This window comes from Helicoverpa armigera, chromosome 17 (assembly GCF_030705265.1).
Source record: "Helicoverpa armigera isolate CAAS_96S chromosome 17, ASM3070526v1, whole genome shotgun sequence".
Taxonomy (NCBI): Eukaryota; Metazoa; Arthropoda; class Insecta; order Lepidoptera; family Noctuidae; genus Helicoverpa; species Helicoverpa armigera.
Window position 1 is genome coordinate 7,370,419 of NC_087136.1, and position 26,836 is coordinate 7,397,254.

The 26,836-nt window shown below is 33.8% G+C and overlaps 2 protein-coding genes across 2 annotated transcripts in view; both read left to right on the forward strand.

The window, feature by feature from the left end:
- LOC110384256 (actin-binding Rho-activating protein) overlaps window positions 1–26,836 on the forward strand; it is a 47,443-nt gene that overhangs the window by 5,332 nt on the left and 15,275 nt on the right. The window contains exons 2-3 of the mRNA XM_021345455.3: window positions 11,846–11,982; window positions 13,326–13,503. Of these exons, the coding sequence (XP_021201130.1) occupies window positions 11,846–11,982; window positions 13,326–13,503 (315 nt within the window). The remainder of the gene's footprint in view (window positions 1–11,845; window positions 11,983–13,325; window positions 13,504–26,836) is intronic.
- LOC126055097 (uncharacterized) lies at window positions 14,400–18,325 on the forward strand. Its single transcript, XM_049842798.2, has 3 exons — window positions 14,400–14,954; window positions 15,597–15,821; window positions 16,243–18,325. Exons 1-3 carry the CDS (start codon window positions 14,838–14,840, stop codon window positions 16,825–16,827), a joined length of 927 nt encoding a protein of 308 aa, XP_049698755.2. The 5' UTR covers window positions 14,400–14,837; the 3' UTR covers window positions 16,828–18,325.

The following is a 26,836-nucleotide window of genomic DNA, read 5'->3' on the forward strand; positions in this document are numbered from 1 at the left end:
CTTAGTTATAAAATTAGAAGTTTAATCATGCGTCCAATAAATAATTTTGTGGCTACACTTATTATTTCCCCATATTAATCACAATCTTTCAATACATAGGGGCCAGTTGGGTAATGAATGCACAAGGTCGCTACATAAGCTCGTTTACGAACATTAGTTAAAGACGCCTTTGGGTCCAATTACTTTTTCAGACCATAAATAGACTATAAAAATTTCGCGCTCGCTTCGCTCGCGCTTATTTACAATTGCTTCTTTCTTCTCTCATCGCGCCAGCGAGCGCACTAAAATAATCAAAATCTGTTCAGTTCGTCGGTTGTAATGGTATTGGTAATGACAATTGTTAACCTGAAAACCAGATTCCCACAACCTTTTAAGGGCTGCATGTGCCAATACATATACCCAAAACTTGGGGGCGGCACACCATACTAATAACGAGATTAAACTTACTTATTGAATTCAAAAGTCAGTAGGGGCGGCAGAAATTGAATGGCCTACTAGCGGCAAATTTGCAAATCCGCCACTGATTATGGTTACCTTACGAAAATCTTTGACATCAACGTATTATGATCCAAATTTTAAGTACTCCATTGTCCTTTCTTATTTGACCAAAGGATACTCAAGAGACCTGAATTATACTTCTTAAACAATAACGTGTATTACGGCAGTCGTAATTCTCGAGGTAGATCTAATACGACACACTCTTAAATCTATTTTACAACCCAATGAAGAATAAAATCCGCAGTAACGGTACCACAGAACATCAAACAAGGATTTATCGATTCATTTTATATCAGATTTGTTCTCGATATACAGTGCAAATAACATTGGTATACGATGCATGCAAAGGCTAAACTCGATTCAGCATTCCATTTCTGAGTCATCGAGAAGACATGAACTGTAATGTGACGTCAGAACTCATATATTTATGTCTCTTTGTTCTCTAAAACAGAATCGAAACCAAAATAATAATACTTTCCAAAATGTTGGGGTCAGCTGCCAGTCTAACTAGATGCAGCTTAGTACAAGTATTTTACAAGGAGTGGCTGCCTATCTGACTCCTTCAACCCGGGCAACCCAATACCCCTAGGTAAGACTGGTTGTCAGACTTACTGGCTTCTGACTATTTTTAACGACTGCCAAAAATGTCAGCAAAAATGAAAAAAGGACTGAAATTAAAGTAATAAAATTGAATTTCACAAAATAAAATACAAGCAATTAATTAAAATATTCCATTAGCACTTCGTGAAACAATAGCGTTTTGTACGTAACACGTAATAATGTTATAAAAAGTTTTTCGCTCTCCCGTGGAAAAGTGCCAAGAATACTTTGAATTCTTTCAAAAGTTTCGACTGATATCATTGTGATTGTCACAAAGTGGGACAAGATACATAGCAACAACGTTTATGTAGTGGGGATGGTCACGGTATGTATTTTTAGAACAAATTCTACTGAATTCCGTAAAATTCCGTAAATGTTGTTTGTTTCAAATAAAATTGTGTTCATGGAAAATTACGTTAGGGTTCTATATGAAACATTACGGGACTTTATAAACTAGATTTCTTTTTCTCATTGACTTTGTTCATCCTGGATAAAAAAATAGTCAAAAAGGAAAAGATCGTTTAAAATAAAAATGTTTTTTCGATTTTATTCTTCTAAAATTTCTAAATTACATCAAATGTATCGTTAAATGTCCAGATAATAAAAAATAATAATTAATTGTCATTATTATTCCATTCGCCAAGGGCAGCCATTGCCAGCAGCTCTCAATAGCCTGTAACTAATTACAGTTTTATATACATTTAATACAACACATAAAATACACTTCGATCATTTCAATGCAATATTAATATTTATATTATTTAAATCGCTTCATAAATCCTTCTCAAGTGTCCATGACACTCGAAATAAATTCCATATCTTCATTGAAATTGTATTTTTGATAAAGTGTTCGTGATATAAAAGGTGCACTCTCTTAAGAGATCTTTGTAACTGTATCTTGTATATTAAGCTAAACATTATACCTATTATTCTCTGCACAATAAGGGAGGATTTTGATTGATGATGAAAAAATAAACTCTGTCAACTAGATAAGCAATCCTTCAAAGTAAACTGATTAGAAAATTACCTACGAAAAGGAATATAAGATGAAGATTCAGGATTAGATACAAAAAGGACTGTAATATTATAGCATTTATTATAATCCTTAGAAATATATATAAGAAAGTGATTATGCCTGTGTGTCGAACAAATTAGTTTCTTACATTTATTGTAGTCTAGAACCCAAAAAGGGATACAGGGTACTTTCTACCCAGCTCCGTGCGGTAGTTCCTACGTGACGTGGGTGGCATTGCGGGGCACAGTTAGTATATAATATTACTGATTCTGATTATAAAAAGGAAATATATTGCCTCGACCTAAATAAATAATTATTAAATCAGAATAAGATCAAACTTTGTCAATATTAGACCTTCAAGCATGTCCTTCACCTACTAAGGTTTTCATCAAGATTCCTTCTTGTATGTACTTTTGGTAAAATGATATAAGTAATATTATATGACATACAAAAGCTAGCGGGTTCAAGGCATTTTTGTACTGAACAAACAACAAAGGCAATATATTCTAGTATAAGTTCTAAGAGTAGTTATTAAAATGACACATAAATCTGGGTCGTAATTGGTTTTGCGTCACTACCTCTTCTCTACGAAGACCTTACTATGAAGTGACATTCATATAGCAACATAATATTAATAATTATACAACATACGTTTAAAGGCACTTCATACAATTAATTAAAAAAAAAGTGTTCACCGCTATCAGAAAGGTTTTTTTTTAAACATACGAAAAACCAGCTTGTAAGATCATTAAATTATTGTATCACATAAAATCAATAAATACCCACACACCATTGGGAATTATTTCGCCTATTCCTTTATGTTTATAATGCTCCTAAAAACCATAATACCTCTTCAAATTTTTAACGTACACACGTTAAAAGCATTCAGCAATAACAAACTGAAATATTTACAAAATACCGTCTGTCTGAATCCTTTGAAATTCCTGTAAATATTCCAAGAACGTAGACGGAAGCATGACTCATGCGCATAAGTACGTCAAAACAGCAATCTTTCAGACGTAATGAGAGTTGAATAACTAAGGTCGCAGGCGCATCGCCAAACACCTATTCACACTGTCATTCACCCGAACAATGACAAATTTTTGATATTTTTGTTGCCTTTCTATTATATCACCTGAGATTTTTGTCTCAGTGACATTTTAATTATTTGTCTCATGACTGTGGCAGACTATATTTGTTTCGTGGATATAGGAAGCTACTGAAATATTTGTGACGAATTTATAGATGTTTATATTTGCTTCTAAGTATATATAAATAACCAGTGATTACTCGCGGTTTTGCTCGCGTCGTACTGTGTGCAATTTACGTCGCGTATTCGGATAAAAAGTAGTTAGGTAGTAAACTTCCTCAAGAAATACCTCTCACTACATGACACTAACAATTTTTTCTTTTGTGTGTTATAAGTTTTTCACTTATAAGATAAAATGTGCTACATTTTACCTGTGATTTGTGATTATTCTAGCGTTCATAGGTAGACCATTTCATTCTTCCAGTTGACTGATTTCAAATAGCTCTTAATAGTTTTCTACTTCATCAATCAAATATGATTGAGTGTCAAAGATTGATCGATAGATCTTGAGATTACATTTATTATTTAATTTTCTTTTATTCCATAAGTCTTTAAAATCATCCATTGTCAATAACAAAAATGGATTGATTAAACACTGGGTATATGATAAGTTTTTATTTAACGGTTCAACATCATTTTGATCGTGTGCATAATTCACATCATTACAATGGATCGCTAAATGAATTATCCGAAATACTTAATACAACAACAACAGCAAGATTTACAAACCAAAACAACGACTCTCAACAACTAATAATTCCGTCTTATCGAACTTTATATGCTGTCAATATAAACGTTTATTTACACACACATTCACAAATCATTCAATCTGAAATTGGCATACTCTCTGAACATCTGTACAAAGAGTGACTCAAGCTGGGCAGCTGCCGTCTTTCTGTCAGATATAAATCCAAGATAAGCTTAATTAGAATACTGTACTATATTGCGTCTATCATGAACTAGATCATAGAATTTCCGCGTATTTGAGATAAGCATTCCGAATTCTAGCAAAACATGGTTCGTTTCCAAATAAAACAGTAATAACCTATAGGAAGATATAATTTGTTTACCTAGACGACGTGCTATAGTTGTTTATTGATTGTCTGATGGCAAAACATCCATACTTATAGGTATGAAAACTGTGTGTATGTGCGTTTGTTACGCTTACGATTTCACGGTAAAATGGCTGAGCATGTCAATCAATATTTTAAATTTGGTATAGGGATCTGTGAATTCCTGAAGATTTGACTGTTTATTTAGATAAATGAAGAACGTGCCTCTACACGCGGGAGCAATCGCGGGAAACAACTATAGTTTCCAATAATTTATTATTTTGTAATAGATGTTGTAATTGAAGCACTTACTCAAATTATTAAATTAAATAGGTATAGGTATTTAATTTAATGTTAGCATTAATTTGTTACCTACTCAAACTTACATAATTTTCAATTTCGTTTCTTTACCAAAGATACCCTATAAATATAAAATTAATTATCCATAAACAGTTGTTACTAACGAAATAAGTGTTTTGAAATATTATTTATATTAGTCTAAATTATCAAATAAATATCGTGACACCCCATTTATAATAGTTTGTGAATTTATAGCATTACACAAAAATGTGCCAAGGTCTCTTAGAAAACTAACGTACATATGAGCTTCGAACCAAATATTTATTTATATTTTTATTCGGATCTAAAGTTTGGATAATATGGAACTAACAAGGGATAATCTTAAAAGAGAAAAACATAAAAAATATGTTTCCTTTATTTGATTTTGCGTTGTTGAGGCTTACAATTACACGTCTGAAACTTTGGTCTAGTTTTTGTCTATCATAATAAAGGGACCCAAAATGTTTTTTGTACCCTAAAGGCACTAACCCGATTTGAAAATTACTTGCACTGTTCAAAAGCTATACTTGAGTGATATACATAAGCTATATTTACTAGATAGAGTATTTATAGGCTATATTTTATCCAGGCACAAGAAGAAGTTTTCAGGGAACACGAGTGGTGCCGTGGGATACAATTTTGTAGATAAATTTTATTGTAGAAAATCCTTGGTATTTCATAGAAACGTTGAATAGTTAGACAAAACAGTGTTTAGCGAAAGCTCAACAATCCACAAAAACAACATCTTAGCTTTGGCAATAAACATAGTTTAAACAATGTTTAAGAAACAGCTGGCGTTTAAACATCAGCGTAATATACGCTAAAAGTAGTTTCGTTCTCAAAATAGTTAAAAGTTTGGATGTTAACGAATGATATATGTTTGAGAGATATTTTTTAACAAAGTAATGAGGGATTCTTTGCGATCTCTTCGAATATTTAGTCATTTAGGTCTGCAACATTTGTATACTTTCTTGATATGTTTGTTTTTCTTTTGTCTTTAAACCTACTACAATATCTAGACGTTAAATAATTCAGACAGAAAAAAGAACTTGAAACTTCATTTTAGCTTGTTGTTTCTTAAAAAAACAGCTTAGGTACTTTATTATTATGTTAATTTACATGTTCCTATATAACTGGGTTTTTTGGTAAACATAAACCGGATGATGTCGGGCTGACACCAAAAATGTTATAAAACAACACCTAAAATTTAATCCTTTCAGAAACATGGAAAACGTAAATCTTTTCCAGGAATTTCATAATTAATATCAACAGTAGAATTACATAGAGTTTGAGTTCCAACATTCATTAATTTTAGGTATATTTCATGGAATATTTTGTAAGAGATTTAGTTTGTAATTACATGAACCAGTTTTATTCCATGATTTCAGTTAGGTATAATTAAGACGGGGAAAAAAATGTATAGGAAAAAAAATTGCCAACAAGAATAATTAATATTATATTTTTCTTCATACTGCGTTTGGCAAATTGGCAGCTTTAGAAAATGGAACCTTTTTAACCTATGGAGACAACCATGGGACACTAGCAGAAATATGGGACACACCTAAAAAAAATTTAGAAACTATATTTTTCGTTAAACAATTTTATTTACTATTACAATTTTATTATACAGTGACTCTGCCTACCTATAAATCAAACCGTCAAACTTGTTTCTAAATAACTTTTAATTAAACAAAAACAAAATTAACACTCAAATCTCTGTATTTTAACAACAAATCTGGCCTTTTTGCTAAAGAATAAACTTGAAAGCTTTTCTTGGAATAATCTTTAGAGATATACTTTCGATAAAAAGAGGATTTTACTTATACCTTAATCTCTTTATATTTACATCACTAGGTAACCTTTATTAAGAGTCAGTATCTATGATAGAATTATCTCCTGTCTACTTGGTACCTATTTTCGTGTAAATGTAATTGGTTTTAGGCATACATAATCTCAGCAAGAGTGTTTTCAAAAATTGATCACTTTACTAAAAAAGTATTAAAACTAACTAAACTGTTTATCTATACTACTACAATAAAGAGAAAACACTGTTTGTACCTAAAAGGCTCCGAAACTGCTGAACGATTTGAAAAATTGTTTCACTGATGGATTTTATATCGGTACAGGCAGTAGTTATCACGGGACGCATTAGACCCCGCGGGAAAACGGCTATATTTTAAATACTTATTCTGGTAACTTAAAACAACCATTTTTTGTGTAACTTTTAGACTTCGCAGTTATTATTTGAACATCTTTAAAATAAATTACTGGTATCAGAAGCTAAAAAGTCTATTTACCTATATAGAGGTAGCTTTACGTGAATATACCCGTACTGGTAAGAATGGAAGCCGATGATGATGAATAAGAAACATGTACTGATAATTACTGTATCATAACTTATATGGGAAAATAATTTAAAATAAAATGACAAAGAGCTTATTACAAAGGTTGTAATAACTTCGCAAATAAGGTTAATGAGCCGTGGACGATGAAAACTTCATTATTACTTTCGTTTTGGCAATTTCTTTTGTTTTAAGAAAAATATTTTTTTATAAAACATAATTTACTAAAGTAGTAGTTTTTGCACTAAAGTTAATTACGAAATGCTGACCGATAGCTTATTTTTTTGAAATTTGATTTATTCACTGGATAGGAAAATACGGTGATATTAATGTTTATCAACAAAGTCAGTTAAAAAACTAGAATGATTTGAAAATTCTGCACAACGGATGATGGATTACGTATATTTTTTGCGAGTCACTTATTTTTTGACTACCCAAAAAAGAAGAGTTTCTGAATTCGTTGGAATCTTTTATATATTTTTTGACCTCCGTAATTTTTTTCCTACCTGTAAGTATTTAATTTTTAAGCTTGGGTTGTATCACGAGTAACTGTATCAATATTTACAATAATGCCTGGTATGTGATGTTGTCTGTCTGTACAATCTACAAACCTCTGACTCAGCTGCCTAATGAGAGCCTCTTATTTCGAGATTCTTCTGTCTCCACACTTTCTGACTATCGGCAGAAAATACTGACTAATAGAGAATATTTTATATTTTAAAATAACTAAATTGTAATTGTTGACTTTAGTTTTGAATTTTGTGACCATACCATTTGTCGTTCTATCATTGCTATTTTATTCACTCTGTGACATCAAGCGACTGTGTAATTGCATACTGTTTTTCATTAAAAAACTAGTAACTCAGACTAACTGTATTCAACACTATTAGTAGGTAACTAAGTACTTAGTGTTAATACTTCATTGTAATGCTCAAACATCTGAAAATATTTTTTGTATTTTCAGTCATTCAGAATATGTAAACAAAGCTTGAGGATGTCTTATCAGTTATCGTAGGCATATTTACTTTAAAAGTTTCGAAGTAAACAGAAAAATACCATTACTAAGAAAAAGTAAGTTGTTCTCGAAAAGCATTCTGCAAACTTTTTACTTCGTTATTTTTGACCGTTACCAACAACACAAAAATAATGGACAGTAAAATAGGCTTTCTTTTAAATATAAAATAAGTAGGTAAGTGTATAGCTAGGCGGATTTTAACAAAATTCTAATGCAACAATAGAAGTTTGCATTGTGCGGGGAGACACTCAACTTTTTGTCGTCCGATAGATTTATAGGGTTCATAAATCAGTTGAGATAAATGGTGATCCGCACATGACAACTTATACTAAGTATCTATCCAATCAAAAACTTTTACTCGCTGCACCTTTAAATAAACTGTCAGCTGATTATCGAACCAACTTTTTGCCGACAGTTTAACCGGCTAAATCAAGACTAATCATACTGAAAAGATACTTAGTTAAGAATCTCGGATCGTTTCTAATCGATCCTTCAATCATGCTAATAAAAAACATATACTTAAATGTAATTTTATTTTCTTTAAATCTTACTTTTTGAGATAGTCATCGTGATGGATTGGAGAACATTATCATGATCCTGTCGCTTTTAGTAAATCCTTGGGACGATATTAACGTTTTTTTGAAAATCGGCTGCATGATTTAGCGGTGTTTGAAATTCGATATGAAAAGAACCTAAAGAAAGATGGTCTTTTCAGTGATATGCATTTTATTTATTTTCAATTGTATCAGGGATAAACGGTCAAACATTACTTTGAAAAATTAAAAATAAAACACTAAGGAGGACCTACATTATGTAAAAACATTCGACAGATGATGATTTAAAATTACCTATTCAAACTTTTTCTTGGAACACGGAATCAAAATACTCAAACGTCTTTCATTTGTTTTTCAGGAAAAGAGTTTTATTTACTCGTAGATCATGCAAAGCCATTGATCAATATTTATGACTAAGACACCCGGATGTTTTTGTAATTTCATCTGGGCGGAAAAACCAATGCATTAGAACGAAGCATTTTCATCTAAGTACATGTGTTATTTTATTGCTCACAATAATATTAAAGCTTGTGGTATTATGAACGTATAATGTACCTACTTACATTGGTCGAATTGAGAACCACTTTTATTTGAAGTCGGTAAAAAATACAATGAAAATACAAAAATAATACACAGTAAACGATCAAAAATACACAGCAGTCTTTGTGTCTGCTGCCTATAAATAGACAATAAGACTTATTTAAGGTAAAATACTTATTCAATTTTAACGTGTTTTTTAGGTCTTTAAAATCGCACATTTACTTGTCATTTTACACTTTAAGTACATAAATTAACTATCTGACGTTAACCTAAACGAGTAAAAGTAACTACGTAATTTGATACAAAGGTTACAAAGGACTGGATGAGAAAGGTTACTTATTATGGGGTAATAACCAACCTTTGACATATTTGGGCCGCGATTAACCTCTGTCCCAAATTTCATCAAATGGGCAGTACGTAGTCAAATGTCGACAGAGTAGTTACCTTTTAACAGTGAAATTAGTTTATGTGGCACCACGGTTATCCAGAAACACGGGGACAGCAGAACATCATCATCTGCCTAGCCTTTTCCCAACTATGTTAGGGTCAGCTTCCAGTCTAACCGAATGCAGCTGAGTACTAGTGTTTTACAAGGAGCCACTGCCTATCTGACCTCTTCAACTCAGTTACTCGGGCAACCCAATAGCTATTGGTAAAGCTGGTTGTCAGACTTGATGGCTTCTAACTGCCCGTAACGACAGCCAATAACGGCATGAAATGATGTTCCTATGACGACAGACTATTAGTAAAAATATATCATCAATTGGTGTAGGTTTAGAAGCCTTTTGGAGTAATCTGGACGCAGATGTGTCGGGCTAGAACTAGTATTTTGCATTAAGCCTAGACCCATATCTCCTAATGTCAGCAGTCTCCTCTTGTCCTACTCTTTGATTAATTTATTTATGAACAGATTTTGATTTTCTGAAATTAACACGTAAGGTGTAACCCTGTGCATATGGGTTTCGATCTTGTTTTCTTGTTCGCAAACGGATTAGAAAGTCTCTCAACTGCATCTATTTAATGGAAATTATTAACATCATCTATTATTTACCAGAAGTAATTATAATTAGTACCATGCTACTCATAATTTATTTTTATGTGACAGTGTTCATCTGTCGAACAAACAAAGTTCACGATGTCTATTTTTAAATCATGTCTGATGCCAAGTCGTATTTATTAATTACATCTTTGAATATTAGCAACGGCCGATTTTAGGCATTATACGTACGATATTAGGCAGTCCATTAAGAGTTTTTCCAAAAAAAGAAACCCGATTTCTATAATACTTCATACTGCCTACGCTGAAAACCGCATCAAAATTGGTTCGGCCAAACGTGAGATAATCAAGGACCGACATAAAGATCAAACCGAGAACCTCCGTTTTATGAACTCATTTAAAAAGGTCATGCATTACACTCTAAAGAAAAAAAGTTTATCTCAAAATATTTTAAAAGAAAGATTAGACTTTTGAAACACTTTAACATTTAGCTATTCTGGATCTCACTTGATATTATATTAAACCAGTCTTTATCCACAATTGAATCACATTTGAATGTGGCTCATAGTCATAGCTCATATAAGATATTCGTACACTCAAAACCACAGTCAGACGTATTACCAATCCTCAAAGGCCTTTGATATTATGGACGAGAAACCAAGTAGCCTTTTGCTAGCGGCATTGTCTGTATAGACTTAAGGGTATATGTATACTAGTTCATAATATATTCGACTTTCACCCAGAGCCACCATTCTGTAAGTTCTCAAAGATGTTCAAAAGACCCACCAGTTTATCTTGCCTTCCGAAACACGGAAGAACTCGTCATGTCAACCCATCCACGGACTGACCGCGTCAAGCGTTGCTTAACTTTATGTTCGATCGCCCGCGCGGTTTTACCTTAGCCATGAGCTCATCTTGCAAGATGTTTCTCGTATAAGGTCATTGACATGGACTCAACCAACGTCTAAATATACCTTTAAACTTATGAAACTAATTTAACAAGTCGCGAAGCTAACGTCTGAAAAGTCATTAAGTGTCAAACATTTTCTTGGGAAATTGACAAACTCATATATCTGTACTTGAATCTGGAAATACGGAAACTTATTATTTACACGTTAATTATGTCGTGACAATGTAAGGAAATGTGGTTTTATCTTATGTGACAAGCTGTTACCACGCGAATACGTTTTACTCGTAATATAATTTATTCGTAATTACAAACAACCTTCCTCGTTTTAGTGATGTGCTTATTACCATACAAAACTATCAAAACAACAACATTGAAATACTTATCATCAAAATATCAGTATCTAATAAAATGGTGAAGAGTCGATAAATAATACCATTAAACAGACCTACAAAATAATCATTGCGATCCTTGTACAATATAATACGTATATAATAATGCAAATAAAATTTGTGTGCAAAAAAATTTAGGCTATCGGCATGTATCGATTCCACCGTCATCTTGTATTTATCTATCATCGTCATTTGGGGTCATCCAAGGGGTATCGGGTTGTCCGGGTAACTGGGTTGAGGAGGTCAGATAGGCAGTCGCTCCTTGTAAAGCACTGGTACTCAGCTGAATCCGGTTAGACTGGAAGCCGACCCCAACATGATTGGGAAAAGGCTCGGAGGATGATGATGACCTACAGCTATAGCAGTCGAGAGTCAGTAAAATTCATAGTCAGAGATCTCCAAACAGTTTTGAGCAACTCTTTACTCAATTAGATCTCAAACCTACAACCCGCCCAATACAGATAAGAAACCCTTATCTCACTAATATGTAAATTCTCTTTACAGAGCTCGTCCCTCACAGATTTGATCTCAGCATTCGACACAAAGGCACAGGCTCACAGCGATCTACAGAAGGTCACGGCTTTCAGTGGACACTTCGACAAAAACCACAAACCCACATTCTCTAAGGATGAATACGGCAAGTGAGTATTAATAGACCTTTTCAAATTATAACCTAATGACTTATTATGAAAAAGTAATTAGTTTTGTGGTACATTTGATGTGTAGAACTTTGAAAAAAAATCTTCTGTCCTCACCATTTATTAGACTGCTTCATAAGTGCACAGTTTAAATGTATTTATTATATAGAACCTACTCCTAGTGTAGTCCTTTATAATGTGTATATATGACAATGCCCGCTTTTATTTTTGGTATAAAATAAAATCTTCTTTTATTATTGTCAATTAATAAAAGAGGTTGTGCCTATCAGTATTCAAAAGTGATGGAATTGAAGATATGTTTACAATTCAAAATTCGATAATTGAATTGAAAGGCGAATTAGAGCAGAAACACAATGCTATTTTTTGTAATGTCGTGGTTTCGAATGAATGAATAGCTTCCACACACTTATTATGAATATGAAAAGATTTTTTTCGACTGTTTGAATTTGCTAATTTCAGGAAGATTTATTGTGGTTTGTGTAATTATTTTGAGGGTTATGTAACTCATTACAGTGGAAAGCTTGTGCTTTTTACTGACACGTACGAAACCACAGGAATCATGCATCTTTCTTAAATATGATACTATAATCAACCAGAAAACACTTTGACGGTGTAATATCAAAATTATGTGCAGTCATTAAGCTCCAAGTAAATTAGAATAGTTACAACCGCAAAAGGTCTTGTTAAAGAGTATCGGATATTTCACCGACCAGAGTACCGCCGTGACTGGCATTTCATTATCTTCACATTCAAGGAAAACGGAAATATTTCCCCGTAATGGGGTTCAATAAAAACCTAATTATCTGGGGACTAATCTTGTTCAACTTAGAGGTCAGATTAGGAAAGGTAAACATGTATAATTGCCACTGAAATTAGGCCAATCACTTGACGGTTAAGACGTGATGAGAATTCGGGAAATTCCATTTGCGAAAACAAGTGAATTTTTGTCACCTTTTTGCACCATTTGTGAATTTTAAATTTTCACGGTGTTATGAAATATAAAATCAATAACTTTATATACCTTCTTTTAATCTTTCAGTTTCTGACTATAAAAACTTAAATTCCGCATGAAACACAGGAACTTAAGTCGACGGACAAATGTTAATGAATATATAATAGTACAAGTGTTTTTCTTTAACCCGAACTGAAGTCGATTCCTGATCTTCGTTTCATTCATTTGATGATGATGATCCTGATATTATAAGAGAATATCTATTATCCAATTAAACAATTAATAAGTAAAAACAATTGCACTATACCTGTTCCCTGTTAAATACTTCTCATAAAGAATTTAAATAAAAATAATAAATTCCTTTTTCTTGTAGACCTATTCCTGGTTCCATGACGGAGTTCCGAGGAGCCGAAGCCCAAGCGAGAGTGTGCACAGAAATGAAAGAACTATGTGAGATCATCAATGAGTATGGCAAGACGCCCTGCAAAAGTCTTCTACCTCCAGAGTTGAAGGATGCCACGAAAGTCATATCCTTTGGAGAATTGTTTACGGTAAGTGCTTAGTGTAAGAAAAATGCTGTACCGACCTGAAAAGCTCTCTTGAATTGATATAGAAAAACTAAATCATGGATTTAGACATTCCACACACAAGTCGTGTCCTGGACATTATATAAAAGTCGAAAAAAACTGTAGGTATACTTATTATTCAAATTCTTTAAATTTAAATTTGAAGTATTTTAACAATTTTAATTATAATTCTGGTCACCACAGCTTAGTAGCTGCTTGATGCCCTATTTGTAGCTTTTTGCTTTGTAAAGATTTCGTCTGTAAATCACAACAAAACATTATTATTTCTTACGTAAATATTTCAAGGAAACAAAACTTATTCAGGGAACTAAATAACAAAATCATGATTAGCATCCTGGGAATAGTAATTTTTACCAGTGTTCGTCACACGGAACGACCCTTTACGTCCTTAGAGAGTAGTAAATCAAGGATCCAAAGATTAATAAGAAGACGAATAGGGGATTTAGTGACAAAATGGATCTTTGACCTCTAAAGCAAATGAGCTTTGGACATTGAAATGTAGGTCAAATAGTATGATGGGGGACAGAACCGTTATGCAAATGTCGGTTATCTTATTTGCGTAACGATATTCTGTACTTTACTATGACCTCTAATGCTGGGATGCGTTCAAACTTGGATTGTTTGCTGGTTCTCTGATTGTGACTACCACAACTAAGATTCGTGTTACTTTTTTTTATGATGGGAAATTATCAAATGACCATCGCGCTGTGTATGTAGCGTGATGGAGTGTCATACTCTTACTGACTAACACCCACCATGTTCCTTCTCTAGCCCTTAATAAACAAGGGCCGCGGTAAACAATCCCGCAGTCGTATTCTGGGGCTGATCTTTTGAACAGATTTTATGCTTAATAGTAATTTATAAACCGCTTACTCTAGGTATACCAAAAGGAGAAGGGGACTTCTGGGCCCAGCAGTTAACTACCTGAAATATGTATTAAAAAAACCGTTACATTTTTTTAAATAAAATCACAAAATATGGTACCAGGATTCTACCCAGGAAGAGAGAAAACTTAAATTAAGATAATAAGACTAAATAATCGATTAAATAATGCCTGAAATGCCTGAATTACTAGTAATCTACTGTATTTTTATTCCGGCAACACTTGTTGGTGGCATGCGTCTGTCACTGACTGACAGATGCACTCGTTTGTTTTCTTTCATTCTGAGTGCGCACATATTTTCCTGGTTTTACTATTTAAACCCACGACCTTGGCTTTTCGACGGATCTTGCTACTCTGAATTACCTGGCTCTCGATTTTGGACAACTGTTACGCCTATCGATTGGATATCGACGACATGGATCGCTGTATGAATTGTACGATTGCGCTTGGTCGCAGTAATTCTATTGGAAGAAAAGTCTTGGAGGATGAGGCGATTTTAACAGTTATTCGTCAGTGGCGTGCATCTCAGCCTGTAAGTTTTTACCCATTTTTTACATATTCAAATCGTGCTTTTAGCAAGCCATTTTAACTTCATATCTATCGGTTTATTGGACAGTATTATATTAGATCAATAGTCAATTAGTTAGCTTAAGGTCTCTGCACACAGCGGGCGCGGCGCGGCGGGACGGGACGGCGACGCGACGCTGAGCAGTTGTAATGGTCTATTCACACAGCGGGCGTGGCGCGGCGGGACGGGACGGCGACGCGACGCTGAGCAGTTGTAATGTACTAGAGCGACAGTTACCGTCGCGTCGAGCGGGGCGGCTCTGTGTGAAGTCGTCCATAGTATCTAGACGACTACGACTTCACACAGAGCCGTCCCGCTCGTCGCGACGGTAACTATCGCTCTGTGTGAAGTCGTCCATAGTATCTAGTACATTACAACTGCTCAGCGTCGCGTCGCCGTCCCGTCCCGCCGCGCCGCGCCCGCTGTGTGCCTTTAAATAGACATATATTTTAATCTGTGGAATGTGGAGTTTGATCATTTCTCTTATAAAAAAAGTGAAGGTCACCCTCGAGTCCCGATAAATCAATTTCGGTCTCGGTTGTGACATCGACATTATTGAACATGCACTAGGGGTTGAACAAGATTTAAATGGTTATGTTATTTCAGGTAACCAGTGAGAACGTTGTATGCCAAGCATGTTGGGACTTGGCCCAAGATGTGGTTCTTGGAAGACGTGCGATTGATGCACCAACCCAAGTTGGCCATTCAAGCGTATGTCTCCGCTGTGGTCGTTCACTCTTAGCCCGGCGGTTCAACCACCTTCTTCGTAATGATTCTGCTCGTGAATCTGCGATATATAATGTGATTAGAGAGTGGATTCTACCACAAACGGTAAGATAGTTTAGTATTATATTTTAAATTATTTAAACTATATCTATACTAATATTATAAAGTGAAAGAGTTTGTTTGGTGCGTTCAACGCACTAATCTCAGAATCTACTAGTCCGACTTTAAAAATCTTGTCTGTTAGATAGCCTATTTATTGAGAATGGTTACATAACATTACGCTACATCCAATAGCAGCGGAGCAGTAAACAAAGATGCTAGTGAAACCGTGAGGTTCAGCTAGTTAAAATAATAAAACATTTATTTGTAAAGCTAACATGATTTAAAACTAGCACTAAATCATAAAAATAAAACACTTAACTGAAAGACAAGGGCACCCGACACAGGTTAGGTTAGGGTTATTTTTTTTTATTACTATCTGGACTACTGTATTATAGTATAATAGTGAATTTTTATTTTTTTGAAGGTGGACGAGGCAAGTCGTATATGCCATTCCTGTTGGATATTAGCAGACAGAGCTGCTGTTCATATGAGTACAGGTCCTTCGACTTCCTCACAAAGTAACCCACCGCCAGCCCAATCATCAGTTGGTGTTTCTGTTGGACAATTGGATGAAAATCATGACAACATTCTACACGAACCTGAGAATGTTTCCATTCAACCAGAACAAAACCAAGGTAATGATGATGTGCATGAACCCTCAGTGGAACTACATTCACCAAGTGCCCCAATTGTGGAACCAGTACAACAGCACCCTGAACCAACAATTGTATTGCCAGATTATATGCGGGCAGTTGAAACAGAGCGACGGTGCTTCATAGAAGGTTGCCAGAGAACTGAACGATATAGAGTTCCTCTAGCAACGAGAAAAATGTTGCTTAATGAGCATAAATATTATGTACCACAAAATAATCGACTTTGTGATATACATTTAGTAATTGAGGCATGGGACTTCCTTGATAGTTTAAGGAGTAATTATTTACAAACATTTACTGCAAGACATATCCAAGATATGTTTACACTAAAAGAAACCCCAAAAGAAAGGTTTTGAATTTTGAAAATATTGATAATATGGACGACCATGTTGTGCATACCTGGATCGGGTTTACTAAAGTTCAGTTCCGTCAATTATTTGATGAGGTTCCACAATTGATAGAAATTCGTAATAGTTCTTCAGTTTTAGCAGCCTATCTTATCAAATTAAGAAGTGGGGACTCAAATGAAAGATTAGCAACATTATTTAAAACATCTAAGAAAACTTTAGCCAAGTGGCTGTGTCAAGCCCGTGACATATTAACTGAACATTTTGTGCCTCGGCACTTAGGTTTAGAACACATCACTAGAGAACAAATAAAAGAAAGGAACTTAGCCATTCCTAGTGCTTTATTTGAAGGAGATTCTAGGCCCATCGCTATATTTGATGGAACTTACTGTTATATTGAAAAAGCTCTAATTATTTATATCAAAAAAAAACATACAGTTTGCATAAATATAGGAACTTAACCAAACCTTTTTTAATGGTGTGCACAGATGGTTACATCATTGATGTTTTGGGCCCCTATCCAGCTACCACGTCAGACTCAGATATAATGAGACATGAATTTTTAAGTGGAAACCCACTCCAGGATTTTTTCCAAAATGGTGATGTATTTATACTGGATAGGGGTTTCCGAGATTCATTACCTTTGTTAAACCAATGTGGATATAGGACATACGTGCCTGCTACTTTGGCGCAGGGTGAAACACAGCTGTCAACACTTGACGCAAACAAATCGAGGGCAGTCACCATTTGCCGTTGGGTCGTTGAGATTGTGAACGGTAGGTTTAAAAGAGATTTCAAATTATTCAGGCAATGTTATTTTAATACAGCCTCAAGAAGTTTAATAAGAGATTTTAAGGTGGCTGCTGCTCTCATAAATAGGTTTCACCCTCCCATAACCGATAGAATAGACTGTGGGGCTATCATTAATCAGATTAATTTAAATATGAATAGACATAACATATTAGGTGATTTTATTGTTAACAACCAATATAATAGACGTAGGGCTGATTTTGAAACAATAACTATTCATAATGATAATTTAAATGATTTTCCCCAGTTGTCATATGATGAATTAATTCTTGTATGCTTAGGTACATATCAATTAAAGCAGGCACGGTCCTATTTTGGTGAACATTTGCGGGGAAATGATGGGTTTATAATAGAAGTGTGCAGGGAGGTAAGCAGCAGCCTTCTTCGACAGCTGTCAGCTTCAAATACTTCTTGGTTATTGCGAGGCCGAATACAATCCCGCCATATAAGTCGCAAAACATATTTTGTTTATATTTTAGTTGATAGCTGTCGAAGAGGACGAGATTCAATATTATCATATTATTGTAATTGTATTGTAGGTAGAAGAACTGTAGGCTGCTGTGCCCATGTAATGTGCATTATATGGTATCTCAGTTGGGCAAGATTCCAAGAAAATATCGTACCCCCTGCACAATTTTTAGATGACATTCTAATAATAATTGAAGATGAATGATAATACATGTTTAATTATTAAGTATATTGGTGTTTTATTTTACTTCCTTCTCCTTTTTAGTTTTAAAAGGTTGGTTCCTGCTGCTTATAGGTTACAGGAAATTGCAAGTAGAAACTTGTCTTCGACTATAGCGAAGGCCGCGTTTCCACTGACGCGGAGCTGGGCGGAGAGGAGCTTAGCGGTGCACAAATTGACCAATGATTATGCTTGAAATCTCCGCTCCGCTTCAATGGAAACAGTACGAGCGGGGTGGAGCAGAGCTGAGCGAATATTCATACATCGAGGCGGTGCAGAGCGGAGGACAGCGAGCATTGGGGTGCAGAGCGGAGGACAGCGGGGCGGTACGGAGCGGTGCGGAGCGGGGCGGTGCGTGACTCGCGTGCAGTGTGTCTGTAAAAATGCGCGATTCCAAAAGCATGCTCCACTCCGCTCTGCTCCGCTCACTGACCACTCACCGCTCTTCATCGCTCCTCTCCGCTCAGCTGCGCTCCTCTCCGCCCAGCTCCGCTTCAGTGGAAACACTGACCACTTTTCACCGCTCTTCTCCGCTCCTCTCCGCCCAGCTCCGCGTCAGTGGAAACGCGGCCAAAGTCCAGGGCACGCGCCGGTTGCCGCTGCGTAGGGTGATGTCTCGAAGATCTAACAGGTTAGGCTTTCACATGCTTCATGCATAAAACCATTACACAACCGAAGTGATTCAGAAGTATTTCGCAAATTACATAAAAAATACAATGTTATAATATAACCTAACTTTTACTATAATTCAGATAACTTGGTTTCTGGGTAGCCAAAATTCACCAAATTTTTAGTGAAGCCTTGTTATTATATCCTCTTACAAATAAGGCTACTTTGATTCAGTTAACACCTGGGCCCAGGAACCTATGGAGCCATTCCCTTCTCCTTTGACTGATTTCAGTCAGCATGCTGAATAGGTTTATATACCTCCTGTGGTGACATAAGCTTTAATACGTTGATTATATATACCTACATAGACAAACTTATGGAAACCATTTTATTAAATTATTGCCATTTCAGAATTTATGTCAATTTCTCATCAAAAATCCAATCAATTTCAAATTATGTTTCCCATAAGAGATTTATTATAAGCTCACCAATTTCATTAGGTTCTAAATAACCGTATTCATATTTAGTGAAATGGAAATAGGTACTTATACGTAGGACTTGAATATTCTATCCTGGGAAGGGAGTCGGTAAGAAGGTCTTCTATTGACTGAATGTCTAAGATGGTCATTGAGTACTAACAATGAAAGGGTATCATTGATGAATGGACAATAAAGGGACCTATCTATCTAGGAAGGTAAGGATAAGGATCGTAAAGCCGAGATACCTTTATGATCTAGTTAAATTTTAATGCTTGAGTAGGTACCCGACGCAAGAATTGGTAATTATTTATTGATATGATGTGTCGAATTTGAATGTTATCAAATCGCATTGTGTGTTTGACAATCGTGAAGGCTTCCGAATACTGAAGAATTCCGAATATTGTCTTCTTTACTATTTTATTAGTTATACAATTAATAATTATAAGATTCAAAGTAGAAGCAGTCGACAGAAAGGGTCTAGTAATTGTATAGTAAAAATTCCTGAGAGCACTATTCAACAGAATTTTTTTTACTTGCATACTACATATGTACATAGTAGCATGAAGACTGAAAAGTTTAGATACTTTTAGTCCTCGAATATTAGAAAGTCACTGACTTCACAATTCGAATTCTTACCAATAACCTGACGCAAAAAGGTCTAAAATAAATAATTCAACGAAAAAAAACTAAAAAAATGCTGTCCCGGGGACCAAGTCATCAAGTCGACACTTAGCAGTATTTCTGATACCTGAAACCTTTTGAATTATTCAGGTACACAGGTAAACCGACCAAAATTGCAAAGGATTTACGCAGGTAGCTCACCTAAACGACAGTTTTCTTAAAACAACTGTTAACTTTGAAAACTTTACGTGAAAATGCATAGGAAACAGTACTATTAGAAAACCGGCGTTATCGGTAACCTAAAAACACAGGTAACCTTAAAAAGTGCTTACTTGCCTTTACTTTTTAGATTACTTATAACCCTTGAGAGCAATGGACTTAGGGACAGATCCATTAATTAAATGTTGGCTTAGCGAAATAAAAACGTTAGTTTAATCATAGGTACATGAATAGGAATAATAATTGTTCTTTTTTCAGTTATATTTTTACAGGAGATATTTGTAACTAAACTATCTACATTAATTTCTCTAGAGTGTATTTATAGCTTAATTGTCAAATAAACAATTTAGGTACTGTTTCATGTTTTGTTAATTTAAACCTTTGCCTTGACATTTTGTTTCATAATAAACATTTCGTAGTTTGATATTTATATAGGTGAAAATGTAGGTGTTCTTTAATTCATTGTCATACTAAGACAATATGAAAATATATAACTAAAAATCTATCTATCTTTTTTAATTTATATTATATAATTAATTTCCTTATATTATATTAAATTATTAAATAATTTATGTAATTAAATAATCTGATCATAATCTCACAATATAATAACTACTTCTAAGATAAAGGTGAAAAATATTGACCAATGCGATTGAAAAAACACTAGAATTCTCTTTTTAAAACAAAAACTTTTCAAATGAAAAGCGTACAAATTAAAAGAGGTAACACAAAGGAGTTCTGAAGTCCGTTAATTTTTCATTTGCTTTCATGTAGTACGTTTTTGTACTCAGAAAAGTTTGAATAGAGAAATCTGCTGAAGAATTGCTATTCTATTTCATTATAAAAAATAATGCTTCGTCATGCTATCAACGATTAATTGTATACTTCACTAGCTATTTTCTCGCGGCTTCACTCGCATCCCGCGGGAACTACTACCCGTACCCGGATAAATTATACAGCCTATGTTACTCGGCGATAATGTAGATTCCCAATGGTGAAAGACTGTTTCAAATGGCTTCAATAGTTTCGGAGCCTTTAGAGTACAAACAAACATAACAAAATCTCTTTAATATATGGGTAAGGTTATGTATAACTGACATAGAGAGATAGTTTATGAGTTACCTATGTATTTAGGGCAGCACATTTGAAATGGCGTACTCACTATTTGTTCTAAACTAACTAGACTGTTGAACAAAACTAAGGTTTAACTACTACAGACGTCATACACACATAAATGTCAGTTCTGTTTACAATTCAACAATTCCTAGAATTTCTGACATAAAGTCAATTCCAGGAATCGTAATCTCATCTCAACTTTATTAATATTTAGAAAGATACATTATAAGCATATTTAATACTAAAGTACCCTTAAATGCTCAAATAATAATCGATGATAAAAGTCAATTTTCAATAAAATTTTATCATTTTATGTTTTTTTTTTACGATTGTCTGATACGAACAGAGACAGATAAGATAGATAACAGACTGAAAGTTTTAGCTCTGATGAAGTCAGCTGATCACATATAATGATAATATTGTGTAAATCACGAAAAACAGCTTGAAAAAAATAAACCTATCAAATTACGTAAAAATCGTAAGAACCAATTACGCGTTGAAAGTATAGGAAATCCCCAATTTAAAAGGTTTTTAGAAGTTCAAGAAGTAAGTCTTTGATTTAAACGTAAATTTACTTTCAGGAAAATGTAACACGAAGGTACTTATCTTATCCATAGGGTGATTTATGTAGATTTTTTTAGAGACACGTGTATGGTCTCCTTTTGAGTTTTAAACTTTTTTCTTGTTTCAAACAATATTTAAACATAATTATTAAGCCACCTACTTTTGCTTTTTAAGCTAAAAAGTAAGTATTTTCTTGAAATAATTGATCAATTTTGCCAATAAAAACTTTACGATCTAATATTTTGCATATAAATTGTTCCTAAGGGGATAAGTAGATCATAATGATAAGTCTGCTATAATAACGTCGTACTTTATATATCAAGAAATGTTTCAGTTTCGTGTTTCTTCAAGTACTAAAACTGTATGAAAACATAAGTACTAAACTTAAATATACACCAAAAGACTCATCTTCTTCGACTACAAATACTTTTAGTAATCTAATTTAAGAAGTAGTTTAGTAGGTTTTTCAATGTATAGAGGTACTAGTTCATTTTTATTATTCTTTTCACTATTCAAACAATTGGACAGACGACCTTATAAAGGTCGCCGGAAGACGCTGGATGCAGGTCGCCTCTAACAGGTATCTATAGAGATCTAAGGGGGAGGCCTATGTTCAGCAGTGGACGTCCTATGGCTGAGATGATGATGATAGTCAAACAATTAAATAATTATAATGATTCCTTCTCTTTTAATGTTTGCCTTTTTATCCAATATTATCCAGAAGACAATACTATTGTAAATAAACTAACCAGAAGACATTACCTAAACTATTGTACTCCAACTTAACAAAACAATACTGCAATTATTAACACAACTGTAACAGCATTGAATTTCCCATTTCGCAATATAATAACATTTGCAATGTCCTCAGAAATCTCACGGGACGCAGCTCTCCATATGACGGTGAATGCACTAAAGTCGCATTAGGCATTATGTATTAAGCTAGCAAGTTTATTAAGATAGAAGTAAACGAACAACGATGTAACTTATCTCTTACTCTTTAACTTCCCACTGCTGGGCACGGGCTTCCGCTCACATAGAGAAGGATTGAGCATTAGATTACAGAAAAAGGTTTTTGCAATGGCAGGCAGGTTTTCCAGACCTGACAAAGCTTTCATTCGCTGTTTTTATGTAGCATTTTCATCTGAATATAATTCCACTGATACTTACAAATACATATAAGGAAAATGATTTGATTACAATAAAAAATACACAATACATGCTTCATCCAAGTGAATAGATTTATTTAAATGGATAATTTGTGACGAAATGATTCAAATTAACGAAAAATGTTAATTATCTTCGCAAAACACAAGAAATGAAAATAAAAGAAACTCAGTACCTACCCACTCATTTGAAACTCAACTTCCGTATCATCAAAACACCTGTGAATCTGTCAAACTCGTGTAAAACTCATTGTTATATTTATTACCGTCTCAAGGTCATTTGCGAAACTAAAATAAATCACAAAATGTACGCTTTAAAATAATATTTTGTTCAGAAACTAGCGATGACAGGTAACGATAACTGTTTACGTGAATATTATGAAAGGAATTATGTAAATATTTTCGCTCTATGAATTATGTAATTTTCCGTATGGATACTTCGGTGGAGATCGTTAATTTTCTTTTCAATAATTTTACAAAGACGGGCTTTGGGAAGAAAATCTGTATTCATATTATTATAAAGTTGAACAGTGTGTTTGAATTCCATCTAACTTTACTATTTTTTTTTTCGTTTTAGTTAGCCGGAATGAATTAGGTTACTTTTTTTAGATACGTAATGTAGATCCTACAGGATGCGGTTGAAACCGCTGGCGGACACAATTATACATTGCTTGTATACCCGATTGTATACAAAGGAGAATTATCTATTTATAAAAATCCCTTAATCAACATTCTTTATCAACCTATACAATAAAACAATAATTGTATTATTAGCTATACAATATCGATGGCAGCATACAAAAGCTGGTACATAATGCTCTCAGACCGTTTGTAGCTCAAAGGGAAGGCCAATGTTCAGTAATGGACGTTTAATGGCAACAGATGTTGTACGTTCTAAAATTACGTGTCGATTCGTACGGACGTTTTTTTGCTAATTTTGCCTCTCGTTTTCCAATCATGTTTTTTTTTTGTTATGGCTTTAATGTGGGAAACATTGATAAATACAAAATTTACATAAATCCAAACTAATATTATAAATGCGAAAGTAACTCTGTCTGTCTGTCTTTCTGTCTGTCTGTCTGTCTTTTCTTCACGCCTAAACTACTGAACCGATTTGTGTGAAATTTGGTACAGACATAGTTTGAAACTTGAGAAAGGACATAGGATAGTTTTTATTACAAAAAAAAAATAATAAAAAAATTATTCCGGACATATAGCGCCATCTATTGGTCAAATCAAAAATCTGCTGGTAGTCACTATTCCACGCGAACGAAGTTGCGGGCAAAAGCTAGTACAAAACTACAGAAGATACCTACCAAAAAGATACATTGTAATACTTGAAACTTGAAAGCGCTTTTCTGGGCATTTTCACGCTTCTATTTTCACGCTCTAGCCTATCTTAAAGAACATAGGTTACTTTTATCCAGATGCGTAAGATATTTCCCTCGATACACGGGTAAAGCCGACGGAACCAGCTAGTTAAGAAAGTAATAAAGATGTTTGTGAAGCAAGTCTTGAAGACTAATATAGGTAAATGAAATCGAATTTCTATAAATAAATATCGGAAAACGTAACAAGATTCATCATATTTAATAAGTATGTTTTTATGATAAAAATCCCAATGTTAGTAAAATTAGAATTCATAAAAACTTATAATATTCTCTAGCCTCTTCCACATGACCGATTATTTTTGGTGTAGAATTAAAATATGACTAATTTATGACAGTTTGGTGTTCCCCGTCAAAATAATGATCTTTTATTAAAATATTGTAGGTGTATCATAATTATATTACCGTAATAAAACTATTACACAAATATGAAACGGAGAAATAAAATACAAAACCTTTGATTATTATAAGTATTTTCTTTTACGACTGTGTACATGAGTGGGTACTAGTGTTCTCAGCCAAATATTCTGATGTTCTTAATAAATTCTGTCTGAGAGTCCCTATTGTGGGACTTGAATAAGTAACATATCTACCTACATTTATATTAAATTCTTTTAGCACACTTTTGTTTATACGACTTGTAAGTGCTTACATAATAAAACATATTATGTTTCGTTTCTTAAAAAAAAATGAAAAATTGTCCTTGTTTGTTTGTCTATCTACCGAAAAATTTGTTTCCAATTCTGTCAAAGTAATTTGAGTCCTTGCGCATTTGCGCATTTATTCGTACGTACATTGTCGAGAAGCTTTGCTTGTCCGAAGTAGGATACTGGTGACTTTACATTAATAAAAATATGAAGAAAGGTTTGATATACATACGCATATGGCTAAATTCAGAATTGCAAAGTTATTTAACGCGAAATGTACTTATTTGACAAATACCTCATAATAATGCTAAATTGGCTGTATTTCCCTCTAAATAAAATATAGGTATTTAAATAACGCTGCAACACTTTGCCCGCGGCATTTTTTAGATGGGTTTCCTAATAGCAAATGGGACCTCTCTTTAACTGCTCTCAAAATAAGGTAAATTGCACGAATCTCGTAAAACATTTCCTTATTCGGGTTTGGATTGAACCGTGGTACAATGATTAACTAGGGTAATAAATATTAAAGTAGCAGGCTGTTTTATATATAGGTACAAAGCCTACATTTCCTTCCTTAGGATGGATGTTAATTAATAATGTTTATTAAAATCAGATCCATTTTCTGAGACATTCTTAGTTAATTTAATTATGTTTTAGGTTCTGGTTTTGTTCGTGTTCAACACAATAGGGTATTAGACGTATTTGTTTCTGTAGGTTTAGAGCCTAAGATTGGTATTTCTCAATATATTGCTTCAAGAAGTCATATATTAGAAAATACAGCTTAAATTTTAAACATTTTGTGTCGATTTTATGTTATCTCAATAGGTACAATTACAGCCCAGATCAATTAAGATATGCCAACTCATACAAGACATCTGATATAAAAAATCATATACCGGGTCGAAAACCGCGTTCATCTGGCAAAAGGTTTTATAACACAAATAATTATTATAGACGATAATATTTACCGTCTGCCTGTAGCGAAAAAGTGTATTGAACTCACTTTTTTTTGTCATACAACACATAAAACATAACAATTTCTTAGAAATAATTCTTGGTAAATGATGTTTTTTATTTCTGATTAAGGACTTATACGAGTAGCATTATGTTTGGCCAGACAAGTACCTCTGATGTTCTAAAAGATCTGAATCTGTGGACTGGTCAAGGGCACTCACTTAGCAAACCTTTCTTTGCTGAAAAACTTTTCAACAATCTTTCATTATATATACCTATACCTACTTCAGTAAAGTGCCTTAATCTGTATTTATTTGTTTATTAAAATACACATATTTTTATTGAACGGAGACTGTTTTATAATGTCATTAACAATTATTCAGATTTGAATTTTATATACCTAACGAACTCATCCATCCAATTATAATTTTAGACATATTCAAATTCACACCCAGATCTAATATGATAGCAACTATTAGCAACACGTAGACTTAAGTAGGTGTTATCTCAAATATTTTGGCAAACACACAATACATGATACATATTGAAACAATTTATCTAAAATTGTTTAGATTCCCAAGGCATTCCGATCTCGTCTCAATTGTCAGAAATAATGATAAATTGTTGTCTATTTCGAGTGGCTTGAATCTTCTTGCGCAATACAATTGTAGGTACCTTTAGCCACACACTGCAAACTTTTAGTCGGCCGATAATTTGTTTATGCTTATAAATCAGTATGAATATGAATGGCACGCAC